The sequence below is a fragment of the Harpegnathos saltator genome, unplaced genomic scaffold (assembly GCF_003227715.2).
Source record: "Harpegnathos saltator strain DR-91 unplaced genomic scaffold, Hsal_v8.6 scaffold104, whole genome shotgun sequence".
NCBI lineage: Eukaryota > Metazoa > Arthropoda > Insecta > Hymenoptera > Formicidae > Harpegnathos > Harpegnathos saltator.
In genome coordinates this window covers 234,961-253,707 of record NW_020229878.1, presented here as the reverse complement: position 1 = coordinate 253,707, position 18,747 = coordinate 234,961, and the positions used below count along the sequence as shown (strand labels likewise).

Genomic DNA, 18,747 nt, shown 5'->3' with positions numbered 1-18,747 from the left:
ACTGCCCTCTCCCCTCTTGCCTTCGTCCGACCTTCCCCATGATGCATAATAGGGGATGAAGAGACGCCACCGGCTATGGATACACTAGGGGATAAACAGGGAGCGGGATGTTAGTAGTTAGTTTCTAGTGTTAGGATATCAGAGTTGGCTTATCAGTTGGAGATAATCAGACGATAATGTTAAATCCAGAGCAACAACGGAAGTAATCAATGTCAGAAATTCAAGGCTTGGAGATAATTCCTACGTTCGGGAAAGAAGCGGACTCGATCGGCCTTAAAAAATTGTATCATATAGCAAAATTTTAGATTAAATTGTAGAAAATTTTAAATAAGCAACGGCAATTATTTTTCAACATCTGAAACACTGCAAATGGATTTTAACATGGGGAGGGGGGGGGGAATCATTGCACATGACATAAATTGCACAACCAACAATTCTTAGTGAACGAGTGCATCGTACATCTCGAACATGGAAGTATCTCGCGACTTCCGCTCTGCTTCATCTCGCGTCGCTTTACATTTTCTATTTTCAATTATGATTCAGAATCCCGCACGACATATTGTCATTATTATCACTGTCTAATTATCACAATGCACGATAACTTCTTGCATAAGGGACTTGCTAAACAGGTCGCAAATAGACACGAAACAATCGGCGATACATACGCTGTATACTGCAGTCAGGAAAAAACGCATACCGCGATACCTGCGACGGTACGCCCGCCACATATCTTTTCGTAATTATCGATTTGTTTGCGTCAGAATGATCAGGAAGTGATCGTGATGCGAGGAAGATGCGAAGAGGATGCGAGGAAGATGCGATGGAAGATGTAAGGCATCGCTTTGAACAACATCGAGACCGACGTTGCTCGAGTAGACGCCGTCTCTCAACATCGTTGTTTTTCAAAGGAAGAAAACATAATTTATTTACCATTTATCTCCATACTTGCTATATATATGTGTACACAGACCAGCTTTTTGCATTATACTGGAACTAACTATGCAGTAGAGAACAAATGAATTTGTTACATCCTATGTTGATCATTAGGCTAAACTATATTCTATGATTCATCCCATAATTCTCTCTCTTTGCGCTCTTTTTTCACCTGCTTAATGTATGGCTGAAGGTACATTACATCCTACAAAGATATATTCTCAGTGACATAAACCATGGGTATACACAAGTTTGATCATCACATATCAAACAGACAGTGACAAGATTTACTGACTTCTTCGTATTTCGTCCATTGCTCCTCGGGCAAAATCTTTTTTTGGGCATCCAATTGCATGGCCCTGATTATACGAAAGTTACGTTCATCTACTAAACATTTGGGAAGACGCCTCAATGCTTCCCGTATATCCGCATCAAGGGTCTCATTAAGAACGTCATCTCTCATTAAACCTGAAAAAGAAATATAACTTCACAATTCAATATCCCAGGATGATAACATAATAATCTATATACAACATTTATTGCTGTGGAATTATAAGTATCTTCAAGAATTTATGAATCTTTAGAATGCTATTAAGTACAAATCTGTTATCTGGATTTACGGGACAGGTTTAATGAAAAAATAACAGCTGATATATGATATCGCTCCAGAAACGCGATAAACATTGTTTAACATAGAATAATGGCGCAAACAATTAAGAATCATTACATATCAGATCTGTCATCAATGACGTTAGGTTAAGTTTGAAACATCCGTCAATCGATTAATATCGACTTACAAACAACTTTGTAATGTAAAATGATGCTTTCAATTACCATATTTATTAAATCCGCTTATATTATAGCACCATTTCCTGAAGCTGACATCTGAAAAATCCAAGTACGTTATATAAGACCGTGTCTTGCTCGACACCGCTTGGGTAAGAAACAAAAGCACAACGAATATTGTTAAAAATGAACTTTGAGTGTGATTATTTACTCATCAGCAGATTCATCTTTTTGCTCATTTTTAATGTACGATGTTTTCCACAAACAGGAAAATTCTCACACACCGCTATTAACCTCCCTCGCTCTTTCTCTCTATCTCTCTCAATCTTGCACCACCTTGCACAGGATTATCTAGTCCGGTCTGTTCCTCTTAAGCCAGCGGCACACGGTGCTTGTTTTTGTGCTGGATTGCTTGCTGGATGAAAATACTGCGTTCTGATTGGTGCATTTCCATCCATCTTCGGAAATGTACCAATCAGAACGTGGTATTTTCATCTAGCAAGCAACCAGCACGAAAACAAGCACCGTGTGCCGCTGGCTTTAGCTGCACTACTGAACTGGTGCAATAAGTTAAAGTGAGAAAAAATACAGTTGTCTCATTCTAACTTATTGCACTAGTTCCGCAGTGCAGCTAAAAAGAACAGACCATAGAATAGAAACGCGAGATATATCGAAACTGACGAATCGATGTTCGATTCTCTTTCCTCGTAAAAGATCGATTAACTTCCAAGTACGTCTTTCAAATTCGATTCATCTTAGATTAAAGCATTAAATCATGCTAAGTGAAAATAAATGGTCCTTTCATTAGCCGTTGACTCATAACTGTTGAAAATAAAGATTCATTTGCCCGATCGTTAAGCAGCACCGCTTAAAAATTAGAAAATTAGAGCATGAAAAGACACTCACCCATTGGGTGAAGTCCCTAGATCGAGAATGCTCGACAGATGGCGCTGAGAAACGGTACTACTTTACTGGAGCGTACGACAGGCGTTCTGCGTCAGCGGTATATAAGCAGGCGTAGTAAGCCCACGACGGCCTCTGCCTCACTAAAAGTAGAGTTTTCTTCACGTGTGGTTGTGTATCCTCTTTCCACAGAAAATAGGCCACACAACCCATCTCCATCCGTGAAATAACTCTCCTATAAAAATCCAAAAAAATCATAAAACCTCTGAAAAAACGCATACAAAAAAATCGCAAAACCGTAGGCGAAAAACCGTGCAACCTCAGGTAACAGAGAAAGTGGGGTGAAAAAAATCAGTAAGGATAGTCTGCTCGCGCCTAGGCATCCTTATCAACGAGGCAACGAGGAAAGAAGCAGCAAGAAGCAACCGAGGAAGAAGAAAGCTCAGGCGACGAGCCGTTGAACGTGGCTGGAAGAAGAGCGAGCCATATTGTGAGAAAGAAGACGACGAAGCTAGGAGGGGCGAAGCGAAGAAAACCCTCGCGCGAGAGGCAAAAAAGGGTAGCGATCGAATTTTCTTCCGGGAAAAAGAAGTGAGCGCACGTCGAAGCAGCACGACCCTCCGCCGCGACCATGAATCCGGGAGCGCCCAATTATCCCATGGCTTCGCTCTACGTGGGCGATCTGCATACCGACATCACTGAGGCGATGCTGTTCGAGAAGTTCTCGTCGGCTGGACCCGTGCTGTCGATACGCGTATGCCGTGACATGATCACCCGCCGTTCGCTCGGCTACGCATACGTCAACTTTCAGCAACCGGCTGACGGTGAGTCATCATGGTCCTTATCGTCTTCTTTCTCGCTTTCGTCATGATTTTATCATTGTCGTCACTCATATCTACGTGTACACGAGCGCGCGTCCACGAATGGCCGCCCGCTGTGTAACATGCCTCTCACACGTGCTTCGCATTGCGCTGCGTGTCCACCATTGTGGCATCCATGTTGAATTCGCGTGTCGTCGTTACAAAATGGTGGTGGTTAACGGTCAAACGGGTTCGAGCGAGAGCGACAAGGATAGACAACGATGAGTGCACACGAGAAAGAGAGAGAGAGAGCGAGAGAGAGAGAGAGAATGAAAGTGGAGGGGAGGGAAGGCCGAAGGATAAAGGTCTTATTCCGTTTTGTGTCGATCATAGGCAAACAGATATGTCGCCACTGTGCAACTTTAATTGCTTCCGTGGAACGATGGCCATCCGTTCCGCTCGCACTGTCTACACTTTCCCTATGCTCCATATGCGCGAGATCGAAAGCCGAGACCGTAGCACGCGAGAAAATGAAAATTCTGAAAAATACGACGCGAAGCGAATCTGTTCTCCATGGGCAGCATGGCTGGCACGTTTCAAGCCGAGAACGATGCGCAGCACTTTCGCAATATTATGACGCAATGCTTGTGTCGTGAAAAAGTAAATATTTCACTCTGTGTTTTCCTTCTCTCCCTTTGTCATATATAAATCTTTTTTTTTTCCCTTGCCCTTTCACTTTTCTTTCCCTCCTTCGTCTTCTTCGTATCTTTGCTTCGCTTGTTTGCATTTTCTCAAGGTCTGTTTTTTTTCCCATTGAACTAGACTGCACTGTTTGCTTGTCAAGTAAAATAAATATGTAGCTTGGTATTCTTTTAATATTTAATATTTAATATTTAATAAATTACCATGGAACTCGACAATCAAGTACGGTACGGTACTCTTTGAAAAGAACAATGTTGAAGGGAAAAGGAATGAAATTTCCTTTGGTGCAACGCTAGTTTGGCTGACAAGAACAAGCCTTTTGGTCTTAGTCCGCTTCTTGTTTTTAGTTCCTTCAGATTCATCTTAAATTTTATTTTGCATAATCGCAGCAGTATTTGTACACACACACACACACATGCGTGAATTTATCTCTTTTATTTATCTCATTTATTGTGTGTTTCAGCTGAACGCGCCCTTGATACAATGAATTTTGACATGATAAAGGGACGGCCTATTCGAATCATGTGGTCTCAGCGTGACCCGTCCCTTCGGAAATCGGGCGTCGGAAACGTCTTTATCAAGAATCTAGATAAAAACATAGACAATAAAGCGATGTACGATACATTCTCTGCGTTTGGCAACATATTGAGTTGCAAAGTTGCTCAAGACGAGTCAGGCGCGTCCAAGGGCTACGGCTTTGTCCACTTTGAAACAGAGGAAGCCGCAAACAAGTCCATTGATAAAGTCAATGGCATGTTGCTGAATGGCAAGAAGGTACGAACGAATATTCTCCCCCCCCCCCGCTCTCCTTCTCTTTTGTTCTTTGAATAAGCATCGATCGACATTTAATGTTCTTCTGTTCCCCGACATGCAACAGGTGTACGTCGGCAAGTTCATCCCACGCAAAGAACGCGAGAAGGAGTTGGGCGAAAAGGCCAAACTCTTCACCAACGTTTACGTGAAGAACTTCGGTGAGGACATGACCGACGACAAGCTGAAGGAGATGTTCGAGAAATACGGGACCATTACCAGCCACAAGGTGATGAATAAGGATGACGGTAAGTCACGTGGCTTCGGTTTCGTCGCGTTCGAGGATCCGGACGCCGCCGAACGAGCGGTGCAGGATCTAAACGGCAAGGAGATCGCCGACAGTAAATACATGTACGTGGGACGCGCCCAGAAGAAGGCTGAGCGACAACAAGAACTGAAACGTAAATTCGAACAGCTGAAGATAGAGCGGCTAAATCGCTACCAGGGTGTGAACCTCTATGTAAAGAATTTGGATGATACGATTGACGACGAGCGTTTGCGCAAGGAGTTCACGCCTTTTGGCACGATTACGTCCGCGAAGGTCATGATGGAGGAGGGACGTAGCAAAGGGTTTGGATTCGTGTGTTTCTCGCAACCGGAGGAAGCTACAAAGGCTGTCACAGAAATGAACGGCCGTATTGTCGGGTCTAAACCGTTGTACGTCGCTCTAGCGCAGCGCAAGGAGGATCGCAAGGCTCATCTCGCTTCCCAGTACATGCAACGCATGGCGAATGTCCGCATGCAGCAAATGGGACAGATATTCCAGCCCGGTAACGCTGGTAGTTACTTTGTGCCCACGTTGCCACAGCCGCAACGATTCTACGGGCCCGCGCAGATGGCACAGATTCGCGCCACGCCACGTTGGCCGGCACAACCGAACCAGGTGCGACCGAACGCGCAGACTGGCAGCTCCGGATTCGCAATGCAAGCTCCGTTCAGAGCAGCACCGCGCGCTCCTGCCGCTCAAGCTGGCGCTATGCGCAATACTCTGTCCGCCAGACCTATCACAGGTGTGTGAGTTGCAAGAAAATTTATAATTCCAACTCCAAACTATAATTTGAGGTTTTGGAATTGTAGTAATTGCTACGATTTTCGTAATTTTATCACGAGTTATATAATTTGGTTCTACGAATTTACGTAGACGTAGTTTATAATTTATTTCTCGGACGAGAGGGATCGATCTAAATTCAACTTCTTCCCTTTTCCTCGAGACTCCGCGAGTCAAGCGTAGTTTAACCTGGTGAAGAACGTCAATCGAACTTGGCGCAATCGCGCAGCTTTGTGAACGACCGTTTCGTGAGGAGAATTTCAAGAAACAAACATGTTAATCGTTTTCTACGCTCAACAGGTCAACAAGCGGTTGGTGGTGCGAACATGCAAAGCCGATCTATGGCCGGACCGGCGGTCGGAGTTTCGCCGCAGAGCCGTCCATCCAATTACAAATACACCGCGAACATGCGCAACCCGCCGCAGACGATGCCGATGCCCGCCCAAGCCCCCGTACAGCAGGCAGTACATATTCAAGGCCAGGAGCCACTCACCGCGTCGATGTTGGCAGCCGCTCCGCCTCAGGAACAGAAGCAGATGCTGGGCGAACGTCTGTTCCCGCTGATACAATGTATGTATCCGGCACTCACCGGCAAGATCACCGGCATGCTCCTGGAGATCGACAACTCCGAGCTTCTGCACATGCTGGAGCACAGCGAGTCACTGAAGGCCAAGGTCGAGGAGGCCGTGGCCGTGCTGCAAGCCCATCAGGCCAAGCAGGCGAATCAACCCAAAAAGGAATAAGAACTCCTCAGCAGAAAGAAGTCCCGAGAATCCGCGAACCCTTTCAGTTGAGCTTATAATGTATTGAAAAGAATGTTTTCTTCGTTTATTTTTCTCTCTTTTTTTTCTCTTTTCTTTTTCTTTGTGTCTCTTCTCTTCCCCCCCCCCTCTCTCTTGCTATCTCTCTCTATCATTGCGCAATTTAATCGATTTCAATGTAAATTTACTTTTAAGATTTTTCGAACGGCGATGACTCGAGACTGATCGTCACGTACATTGATAAAAATAGTTGGAGTTAACTGGAATGTGAAATGTGACTATTGATTTGAAAGCTGATCGTGAAAGGGTTTTTCTTCTAAAGTTTTTAAATAAATAATAAATTTTTCTTTCAATCTATACAGCACAGTGTCTCGTGATCTCTTTGTTGTTTACCTCACCTTTCATCGGTCACTCTTTTATCACTGTGGAAGCGTATCTGTAAGGCGAATAAATGAGTTCTGGGTAAGAATACGAGAGAGAGAGAGAGCGAACTGCGACACTCGCTCCTGTGCTCTTGTTACAACTTACGCGGAAAGTGGATATGATCCACCTGACTTGGCACATTTTGCGTCATTCTGATATTGACTTTGAGACGTATAAGAATAACAAATTCTTCACGAGAGAAAAACAGTATATCGTTTCAATTTCTCAAGTAAGTCATGGTGGATCTCTGCGCTCAGACACTCGGTCGAGTAACATCGGTCGCAAATTAAAATATTTTATGCTTATTGAAGGATATAAATGTGGATCGACGACGATGTCACACAACGAAAAATTCCTCGAGTCTCCTTCGTATGGAATTGACTTTTTTTATTGCAACAAGAGCGAACCAAATATAATGAAAACGTGAAAGATAAAGCTTAAATGAATAAACAAAAACAATTATATAAATACATAAAATTTTAAATAATATAGAAAAGATACGACGAAGAAGAGACGGCCACTTTAACTTTCAAATTATAAAACAAAACAATTCGCGAATTAAACTTTGGGGAAGCAAACGTCCGATATTTATGTTTTTCTTTCAATCTTTATCTGATCACAACGATCAGAAGTATCGAGAAGAAAAGGACCGTATGAAAGATTAATAACAGTACAGAGGAGACCAGAAGTTCCTCCGTTTGAAAAAACGCGCGGTCCCAGGACATAGCGCGACTTGGTACGGCGGGAAAAACCCTTTGTTCTCTTTCTCTTTATTTAATTGCTACCTCGCACTTCCGCGATGAGCGCGATTGGTCAGCTGGTAGCGCCGCGACCCACTTCGGCGTGCCGATAGGTTGTCGCGTCGCTCGCGGCGAGATGGAGTGAGACAGCAGCAGGTCTCTCCCGGGCTATCCCTCGTAATGAAAAAAAAAAACGTCGCTTCACGAAACATCGACAATTGTGGGGGGCAGTTGTGCAGTTTAGTCACGAGGAGTCGTCACAAGGAGGTAGAATAAAGAAATTTAGTTGGGCATTGTCCGAACATTCAGCGAACGACGTTTCACGCAGGCGAGGGAGGGAGAGAGAGAGAGAGAGAAAAAAAATTGTTAATACATATCAACTCGTCGCCTAACACAACGATTTCGGCCGCGCGTGAGGAGGAAGAGGTGGCCAGAGGCGACGGCGCGGCGGCGACGGCGGCGGCGGCGGCGGCGGCGGTGACGGCGGTGACGGCGGTGACGACAGGTACGTTCCCGCATGTATGTGTCCTCTATTTACAATGGCCTCGATTGACTCTGCGCGCTGGGGAGTTGGCCCGACGAGAAATTCGGCCAGCTAGGATCGCAACGACGATAACTCACCACAGTTATGCTTACGATCTCGATCGCGAATCACCGTTATGTGTCGCACTTATCGTGATTCGTCGTGTCTCGTGTAATTACCGAGTTGATCTCGCGATCTTTCTCGTTCACGGGCGAACGACTGATCTAAATTCAGACATATGGTAATAAATTTGTAGCTGCGAATTGTGTGTCGATGCGAAGACCGGCATTAACTTTTTTCGGCTCCTACCGTCGGACCTAACGGCGCGAAGACGAATTGCTAGATCTTAATCTAAAGAACGGTAGAAATCTTTCATTGTCCGTTCTCTCGTACGCGTGTCGAAGTTCTTCCCGCGGTAAGGTTCGTGCTCGGTACGATGTTACTTTTTCAAACGGGTCATCGAACGAAGTAGTTGGCAAATCATTAGAATAAAGTGTTTAATCTTGAATATCGTATACTCCGTATATTATTATATCATCCGCGAGATGATTGTGAAATGTTGCGTATGTAAATAAACAAAAGTCAACAGCAGAACATCTAGGCCACAGAGGTAACCAAACAATATAAATCATACTGGTACATCTTTCTTTTGTTGTCATTTCTTTATTTCCTTTAAAGCTAGGTAGTGTGTATTTCATACAGCAATATAAATTTGTACAAGATTATCTTCGATTATATATATGATACAGTAAAAGAAAAAAAAGTCAGTAATATAGCACAATGTTATTGATGAAAAATATACCAGATGTGTTATCTGTATTTAAATATTTAGCTAATTTTCATCCCAGATAAGACACGATATCCAAGTTCATATCAAATGCAACTTTGGTATCGTGTTAAAATACCTGACTAATTCTTGAATACCTAATACTTGAGATTTCTGCGTATCCAAATATTGACAAGATTAATCCATATATTTAAAAAGACTAAAGAATACTATAATTATACATGATTGAATACATTTTTTTTCCTTCTGTAAGATACATTAACAGGTGATATTGCGAAAAGAAAGTGATAAAATGGACGAAATTGTGAAAATTTTGCGGTCATGCCTGATATCATGCAAAGGTGGTGTAAAGTTGGACAATTTGAAGGGTATGCACGAGAAATAAATTACTTTATTGTTGAACTAAACTCTCTCAATTTTATATGTAAAGTATAATTAATTCTCTTTCTCTTTTTATGATCCTTTCAGTCAAATTTGTGCCACAGCTGCTCACAGCTTTTGTTGATTTTAAAAATGATACAAGAATCAATTCTGTTGCTTTACAGCGGATTATCATATGATCACGGGAGAGCCCTTACCATATAGAAACTTTGGATACTCGACAATCGAAGCCTTTATACGTAATATACCTGATATTACAGTGACCAATAGGAGTGGAGAATTGTATGTTGATGCATTACCTACTAGGACAACAGCTCATCTTACAAAATTAATTTCACATCAAGTATCTCGACGAAAGACACGACGAAAACCACAGACCAAAAAAGTAATGATCTATCGGTGTACTGTACTTGTTTAAAATTTTGTTGTCGGTCATACCATTATTACATAAGCTATTTTATGTCTCACTTTCTGTGACATAAGCAAAGCTTAAGATTAACACATTGCCGACTGTGTCTGCCGAATTGTGCCTGTCTATACATTGCTTACTGTACATTTTTTGCAGAAATATCGTGCAGTAACATTTTTAAATTTAAGTATCCGTCATACAAGTAGTTCCAAATGATAAAATAATGATTATCTTATATTTCATGTAACCTATACAAAGTACATGAAAGTAAAAATTTGGCCACACAATTTAGTATTTTTATGAGTGTGGTGACTTTTAAAACGAATAGGTTTATGCTATTACAAGATTTACAAGATTTATAAGGAATATATCTATTTCTCTTGTTAGCGAAGCGTACTCTACATCTATGAGGATATCTGTTTACCACTGATAATAATTGGAACAAGTTTGTATTTTTTGAGATTTATCGAAAGCCTTTTTGGTGAATCATTCGAAAATCTTCCCTATCGGTCGTGCAGTAATATATTCTGAAACAGAGAGATCTCCCTAATCATACACAGTCAGCAGTCAGTGTTAAATCATGTTGCTGAGTGTTACAATTGTTCATGAAATTAATTTTCAGTGGAATTCTCTTCGATATACTCCCAGAGGGTACTTACCTGGTTTTAAAAATAACGGACCTCATTCTGGAAGGTATAACAATCCAAGTCCTTCGAATTCATTCACTAGATCGACACCTGGGAGAAGTAACTTATATACAGACTTTAGCAGGTGTGTTAGAAAAGTAAATAAACTTTAGATGTATAACTGGCTAAAGTAGTAAATTGCGCCTTGTTTGAAACACGAGTATTTTTATGTATATGTAACGAATATTATTTTAGACCTGTACCACTCATGGAGAATATAGTACAATGTCCGTATCCCTTATCGCGCAATAATGAGAAACCAAGATTTGTCATGGACACACCACAAGTTTCACCTAGCAAAGTAAGATCTGCGATCGCGAGTCTGCTGAACGGTTTGAGGCTCTTAATGAGGTTTATGTTGTTTTGATGTTAATTATACCGACGTGCTTGCAGAGACTGAAAGACAAAGCAACTAATCCTAGCGTATCGACTTCGACTTCGAGCCAAAGTTTTAACAAATTTAAGATTGACGAGAGATTAGAGAACAAAGTATTAATTGAGAATGCAGCATTGCCACCACCTGTGATAAGCTCAAAACCAAAGACTGTAGAACAAAAACCCCTGAAAATAAGCGATAGGCTTAAAATCCCCTCGTCGTTGTTGACTAATAATAATGGACATATCCATACGCCTATTATGTTATCTAACATTTCACAGGTATGAATAACTAATGTATCATTTGATCAAGTTGCATCTCTTCTACGAAGTTGAAATTCCCTTTCAGGTTGCACCTGTCAATGACCCGCGGAAAGAGCTGGCGACTCGTGCTACTGCGTTAGATCTACCGTCGCCGATTTACAAAATGTACATGAAGAAAGAAAAGATTGATCCTACAAGGATCACCATATATGCCAGCGTTAAAGTACGCCGCATATACTATATTTTGTAAACGCTTCGCGGACTTTCGCGGGCTTCGTTTTACTTTTGTTCTATACGTTATCAATCGTGATCGAATTCCGCAGGTTGGAACTCATACATTCCATACTTTCCCGGAAGACGCGAAGACCGGAGAAGAAGCCGAGAAGATCGCGGCGCGTTTAGCATTAGTGAACTTAGCCAAGGAGTCATCGAGTCCCGAAGTAACCACCGTTGATATAAAACTAGTGAAGGAGCGCATACTAACGATCGTAACCAGGCATCATAGCGGCGTCTTTATGCATCAATTGCCCACATATTATAACGAGCAATACGGAGAGGCTTTACCGCAAGATTGGCAGAGGATTACCGAAGAGTGTGCGGATATCAATAAAGAGAAAGGCGTCGGCAATTCGACGATCCTTTGTCGATCCGATCCAACGGCAAAGGTAGTAATTCTTCATTTTTCACTGCTAAATTATCCACTTATTCTCGCTTTTACCAATGTCCTTCAAACCTCAATCTGGGTCTCTTCAAAGACTCAAACCCAAATAAAGGTTTGATCGACGTTAGTATAAACAGACATCACAGAGATTGAGAACACATTCTTTGTTCAGCGGCCAGAGGTTCACTCTCCGTTCCACGAAGTGCATCCCGATAACAGTTTATCCAGTGAGAAAATACAGTTGAGTCCGATAGGACCCGTCGCGCCTGAAAAGTTGAAGATACCCGAAGCGACTCTCTGGAATGTATATACAACATGCGTCATAAGTACCGTCGAGGTATGGGTCAGGCTCGTCGACGATGACTACAACGTGAGTAGATTACATCGTTGTATTATCGGCTTCTTTTTTCCCTCTTATCGTTAAGCGTTTTTTTTTTTTTTTTCCAGGATAATTTTAACGAAATGACGAACGAGATGACCGAGTATTATAATCAGATAAAAGAACCCGTCACGACGTCGACATACATTCCCGGCGATTTCTATGCGATTTTCGAGGATGATTATTGGCACAGAGTACAATGCATCGACTTTGAGCCGGAAAGCAAACTCGCTACGGTGCATTTTATTGATGAAGGTTGCGTCGATCAGTACAAGTGTGACATGTTGCAGCCCTTGGAGAAAAAATTCTGTACGCTCTCGGCCCAGGTAACTCGATTACGTTGATTTTTCGATTACATTTCACATCACCGAATGAAAAAAAAACAAAAAAAAACAAGATTAAAATCGAGAAGATTCCCAACTCCGATACTCGGAACTAAAGTTACGTTGATCTTTTGATCGCATTCGACCTCACTACTTCAACTAAGAATACAAAGTTTAGGTCGAATCCACTTTTTACATCTGATCTCTAACAGACTATTCGCTTACGTCGATCTAACCGCTCTTCTCGTAGCCCTCTCTTCCGCGTCGGAGGGAATAGAAGCACATCCTTGTCTTTAACTGACTTTAACTAACTTTTGTCCGTTAGAGTGTGAAACAAGGATATAACCTAGTCTGTTGAAGAGAAAAGAAACGAAATTCCAGTGTAGCTCTAGTTTAGCTATAAGAAAAGAACAGGTCTTATGCCGGTGTATCGCCGGATGCAGGCCGGATCACTGAGGATATTCATTAATCCCGTCATATTCTCTGCTACAGGCAATCCGAGTGGCTCTTCAAGGATTGGAAGAATTTCGCGATTGCAGTCAGATAGTCGCAGAGATTGAGAGCCAGCTTTTGGAACAGGTGTTCTGCGTCAAAGTACACAGCATAGCCTCCGATGAGGACGGCACATACGCAACGGTGACGTTTTACGACACCAGTAGCGAAGATGACGTGGACATGAATAATATCCTCTTTGAAAAAATCGTAGAAAATATCGCCGCAGCGTCCAAATTGAGTGTAATTGTCCATTTAGATTCATTTGTTTGTCAATCTTTTTCTTTTTCTGTTTTTTTTTCCCTTTTTTCTGTCTTTGGCTGTCTTCCAGCAAGGAACACTGTGTTACTTAAAGCCACTTTATTGACTGAATATAATCCAAGATGTCTTTTAAGATAATATGTAGTCAACAAAGTAGTCTGATGGAACACAAAATTTCTTGGCGGAAAACGATCATTGCCAGGATTTGGAAAGAGTTCCTTTGCAAAAATAATCGCACACAACCGGTTTTCTTCTGAAAACCGTAATCGTTAAAATAATTCGTTACCATTATTCATTTTAAAAGGGACTTGTTATTGTCACTGAAGAAAATAATGAGTCATAATTTCCGTTGCTTTATTTTTCAGAGTTCCTTTTTTGCAATTCACTGTCACCAATTCAATATAGATATATATTCCACGAAGTGGAAGCAACTATTTGTTATTATAAAAAAAATTAAAACTGTTATAAAAAAATATATATATATATATATAATCCAATTATCGATTAACGCTGGACGATTAACGCGTTACTTTCCAACGCTGTTTTATCGTGTGATATCTTTGCTTTTTTTTATTTCCGATGTCTTTTACCAAGAGCGAAACGTTCTCATTTTATCCACAGGCTGGACAATTCGTCGAGATGTACGTCACGAATATGGACAGACATGGCAAGGTTTACGCGCAATTGAATTCCGTCTTCAAAACGTGCCTGTTGAATCTCATGAGCAACGAGAACATGTCGCAAGTACCCGTGCAAGTTCTGAAAAGCTCCGCAGTGAGGGCGATTGACTTCACAAAGATGTACTTCGTACAATTGGACTCGCAATGGTACCGGGCGAGAGTGACGGACGTTCAAAATGAACGTCTGGTGACGGTGTTTCTGGTCGACCTAGGTCGAACAGTCACCGCGTTGCGAGCGAACTTACTTCATATGGAGAAAATATCGAAGGCTCTGCAGAGCATCCCACCACAGGTGAGTGAAAAAAATATCAAGTCACCGCGCGCGATTATCGCGATTAGAAATATTATTTCACAATAACAAAATTAACACTGTGGCATATTTTGTACGCACGAAACAGGCGATGCAGGTTTTTCTCTACAATGTCGATCAGTCGATGTATGGTGACAAACTTGTGACGAGGTTTAACGAATTAGTCTCGGATACCGATTTGCTGATCGCAAAGGTCTTCCGAGTCATATCTGGAGTCCCGCTAGTGCAAATTTTCAAAAGGGTTCAACCGAGCAACATGTTGGCTTCCATTAATGAATCACTGATTCACGACGAGGAATTGACAAAGTAATCTATACAATACGCACGAAAGACTTCCAAGAGATACTCTGATTTTGTTTGTTTCTCGGAGGTTTTTCCAGAAACGCGTGTAAATTAACATGGAGTAAATCGTGATCACATCGTAATGTTCGTTTTAACCGATTACTTTGATTTGATTAATTACCCACTGATTAGTAATCTCATTGATAAATTATTTTATTTATAATTACGTGATTAGTAATCTCATTGATCAATTATTTTATTTATAATTACGTGTGTGACGATTAACTTCAATTGCTGATTTGCTTATTTTAGTGAAATTTCAATCGATTAAGACTCGATTGTTTTCGAGAAGCAAACTACATGTGATTTCTTATCTTGACTTAACACAAGTTATCGTTACATCTTCAGGTCTAACGAAGACGGTAACAACAACATCAAGCCCAAGAAACGTTTGGAGCACAAGAATTCGCGTATTCTCGAGTCCGGTAAATTGAATCCACCTACGATCTCGGACATCGGCCACTTCTTCGACGTTCACGTAGCATTGGCCTCGCACCCAGGACACTTCATCGTTCAACCTCTGAACAACATGGGTGACATGAGGGTACGGGCACTTCCAAATTGCTGATGCTTTTTATCTTGTTAGGACTCGTAGTAAATTCGAAACTCTTTACCACACCTAACCGAGACCTCATTGTTTTTCAGGCGATGATGACTGATTTGCAAAAGTGCTGCGATGCATACGAAGGACCGGAATTAGAATCGGTCAGTGAAGGCAAGCTCTACGCAGGAAAATGGGTGGACGATTATTGGTACAGGTTCGTATAGGCCACGACGAGATGAATCAACTTTCGTCGAACTATAACAATAACACTTGTTCTCTTTTCCAGAGTATATGTTACCAATATCATCAGCGACGACATGATATCAGTATATTTCTGCGACTTTGGAGATATGACGATAGTCCCGCCAAGCCGCCTGCAACCCTTAAAAAGCGAATTTCTGGAGTTGCCATATCAAGCTGTGAAGGCAAAACTAATCGGTAAGGGGAATGTTTTTTCTCACTTCTCCCTCCTTCCTCCGTAACTTATAATTATACTTATAATTAACTTTATATATTATAAGTTATAATTAACTTATAATTATACTAAGATGAGTCTTATAATTTTCTTTTTTCTCCTTGATTTTTATCGAAATACGACACACAGGGATACAACCGATGAACATGGATTGGACCGTCGAAGATTGCGTGAGATTTCGCGATCTGGTGCTGAACAAGAACTTCGTCTCGATAGTCGCCGAATCGATGTTCGACCACTTGTCGCCGGTTAACGGTACTGTACTCGGGCTGAAGTTAATTGACGTTAGCACTGAACAGGATATATTCATTGACAAACTATTAGTGGAGGAGAACCGTGCCAAGTTTATCCAAGAAGGAGATAATCTTACGCTTAGTTAGCTCGTTTCAATGACCGAGGATGAGTAGAAATGCAATTTTCGTAATTGTATCTTGTTATCCTTCTGTAATGACACGAGTGATTGCGATTCGTATACATTACAAAAGGATAACGTATAAGTATACACATAGACTGCAATCGTATATTTCATTGTCCGAGAGAATGGGTTGGTTTTTTTTTTCTTTTTTTTCTTTAATAACATAGCGCACACACAAATTCTGATATGTAATAGAGTTTTATTTTTCACAAAGGGTAATTATTTTATTTGTTATTATTGTATTCTCATATAAAGCCTTATGTTTGCAATTGCATCCTCATGTGCTGTTTTGTTGTCAACTCATCGAAGATGTTTGCTAAAGTTGTAATTAGTTGAAGTTGTAACGTGTGTAGTTTATTTACGGAGACGCCAAGTTTTATCAGAACTTTTTGTTTGTATTTTTGATAATAGCTTGTAGGGGGTTACGTGTTACGTTATACTTTCTTGAGTTTCACTGTTTACGTTTCATGATGGAGAAAGCAGTATTGGCTGTGCGTAATACTGTGCATATATTCATTAACAACATTCCATATTTAAATATACATATATTTAAGTATATATACACATATATATATATATATATATATATATCTCTCTCTCTCTCTCTCTCTCTCTCTCTCTCTCTCTTACATCATATACATATGTCACATACATATACACGTATACATAAGTAGATTCGTTGTACATATGTAACAACCGTAGAGCAGCATTTCAGTTCCATCTCTCCTCTATTCTAACAGTAATAAAAGAAAAGGAGAATATCGAGGCTTATATATATGCATTTCTATATACAGTCCCACCTCCTGTATCCGTGGATGATAGCGGCTCCTGTGTCCAAGTCGTTTTTCGTTCACATGTCACTATATGATGATAACGTTTAATTTATAATTTACGCATAATAAGACATTACCAATATTAAATAATAAAACGCATTGTATATTGTTATATACTTGTGCTTTCCCGTAAATGAACGGGATCTTCTGATGTTTTAACTTAATCTTCAAGGAACGATGAAGTAATGGAAAATATCACACACATTTTAAGGCTTATGCATCGTTTATTTCTGAGATTTTCCACTTGATATTTCCCGGCCGCAGTAAACCGCATGTAACTGAATCCGCGGATACAAGGATGTTCTGCTGCATTCTTAATAATTTAAATTTCTATATTTTCATTTTATCGTTATCTATTTCTCGATTATGACGAATTATCACGTCACCTCGTGATGAGTTGTTGCTTTTGAGATTTCACTCGACAAGATATACGGACTCTTACCGCGTCCATTCATTACGTCGTTGATACGACAGATCACTCCTCTCGAAATCTTCCAATATGTTTATCTATATGTATATAAGTGCACTCCGTATATTCGCAACATCTTCGCTTATTTCGCTAATTGGTCAATTGCATCGTGGAACATGCACAGCGAACGATCGCGTCCACTTCGAGGAGTACTTATCTCCTCGGTCATTAACTAACTCCGCCAAGTGAAATTCATCGTTGATTCATAAGGAAGATAGGAGGTCGTTACGCCTGCAAGAGTGATACCTCTCGGAAACGAACAAATCAAACTTTTATTTTGCGCAATATATTTACAATTATATCGTATATTATCATACATTATGCAATATGCATTTTGTAAATAATTTCACTTATTTTCTACTTATATGAGACCTCATTGAGAGATCTCATTGCTATTTGGCGAGCTCTCGTTCCTGAAAGTCTGCTCGATGGGGGATTTTGTACGTCCTCTTCCGTATCGATTGTAACTTGAAGTGTCTGCAAACCGATGCATCCGCCCCATCTCCTCGACATCCTCCATGTAGCCCGTACTCCTCGTGGCATACGTTTCCGTCGAGTCTGTTCCGTGCACTTACGCGCGATATCTCTGATCCACTTGTTTCGCTAATTCTCCTCTCGGTTAATCGAGTGGGCATCGTGATTGTCGAGCCTGAGACGCGCAATTTCATAGGAGATGACTTCGTTCCTGTTCGTTGGTGACACATTAAAGTTCGATCCTTCCTCGGCGGTAATCGTATTGCAATTTTTAGATCGTAGTTTATGTGCTCGAGCTGCGAGGTCTTCGCAACTCGAATTGCCTCAACTTGCGCCTTTGTTCTGCTTTTACCATGCTTATGTTATTAGATGCAACATACGAAGACGAACTTGTTCCATGTCGTCTCTTCTGAACTGCGGAAACTATCGTGCGATATCGTTGCCGTTGATATTTGCAGCCAATCATCATCTCGCTCGTGTCGCTTTGAGGTCTATACGTTCTTCGTTCCCCATATCGCGCAGTTTCCTTTGTTCTTCATAATCGCTAATATTCACAGCATGCGTGGACTGCATATTCTTGGCAACTTTCATAATAATAAATAAGGAACGTTAGATTTAACATCTTGGAATGTCGATTTCATGCGGAGCTCACATGCGAGAGCATGTTTTTACTCAATATCTCGAAGCATATCTTCCTTAGGATACTAACACGTGCCATCAATAGGTTCTTCTTGGATTGTGACATGTCGCGCAGGCTT

General features: G+C 41.1%; 3 protein-coding genes across 5 annotated transcripts; 2 read left to right on the top strand and 1 right to left on the bottom strand.

The window, feature by feature from the left end:
• Window positions 1-895: 895 nt before the first annotated feature.
• Window positions 896-2,102, bottom strand: LOC105182383 (cytochrome b-c1 complex subunit 7). The gene is made up of 4 exons (XM_011139759.3): window positions 1,931-2,102; window positions 1,768-1,818; window positions 1,229-1,401; window positions 896-1,138 (listed from the first exon to the last, which is right to left on the bottom strand). Exons 1-4 carry the CDS (start codon window positions 1,956-1,958, stop codon window positions 1,061-1,063), a joined length of 330 nt encoding a protein of 109 aa, XP_011138061.1. The 5' UTR covers window positions 1,959-2,102; the 3' UTR covers window positions 896-1,060.
• A 639-nt stretch (window positions 2,103-2,741) lies between these two features.
• pAbp (poly(A) binding protein) lies at window positions 2,742-6,813 on the top strand. Its single transcript, XM_011139761.3, has 4 exons — window positions 2,742-3,446; window positions 4,588-4,898; window positions 5,002-5,944; window positions 6,283-6,813. The coding sequence occupies exons 1-4, from the start codon at window positions 3,254-3,256 to the stop codon at window positions 6,723-6,725; spliced, it is 1,890 nt and encodes a 629-aa protein (XP_011138063.1). The 5' UTR covers window positions 2,742-3,253; the 3' UTR covers window positions 6,726-6,813.
• A 1,254-nt stretch (window positions 6,814-8,067) lies between these two features.
• On the top strand, window positions 8,068-16,487 carry tapas (tudor domain-containing protein 7 tapas). Of its 3 annotated transcripts, none has more exons than XM_011139763.3 (17): window positions 8,068-8,411; window positions 9,470-9,584; window positions 9,762-9,982; window positions 10,629-10,777; window positions 10,888-10,993; window positions 11,086-11,349; window positions 11,417-11,554; window positions 11,655-11,996; window positions 12,165-12,362; window positions 12,440-12,697; window positions 13,187-13,429; window positions 14,069-14,419; window positions 14,526-14,743; window positions 15,128-15,323; window positions 15,425-15,537; window positions 15,610-15,761; window positions 15,928-16,487. In XM_011139763.3, exons 2-17 carry the CDS (start codon window positions 9,509-9,511, stop codon window positions 16,176-16,178), a joined length of 3,276 nt encoding a protein of 1,091 aa, XP_011138065.1. In that variant the 5' UTR covers window positions 8,068-8,411; window positions 9,470-9,508; the 3' UTR covers window positions 16,179-16,487. The 3 variants fall into 3 exon arrangements, with proteins under 3 accessions (XP_011138065.1, XP_025155538.1, XP_011138064.1); XM_011139762.3 differs by lacking the exon at window positions 8,068-8,411 and adding an exon at window positions 8,426-9,039; XM_025299753.1 differs by lacking the exon at window positions 9,470-9,584.
• Window positions 16,488-18,747: the final 2,260 nt, after the last annotated feature.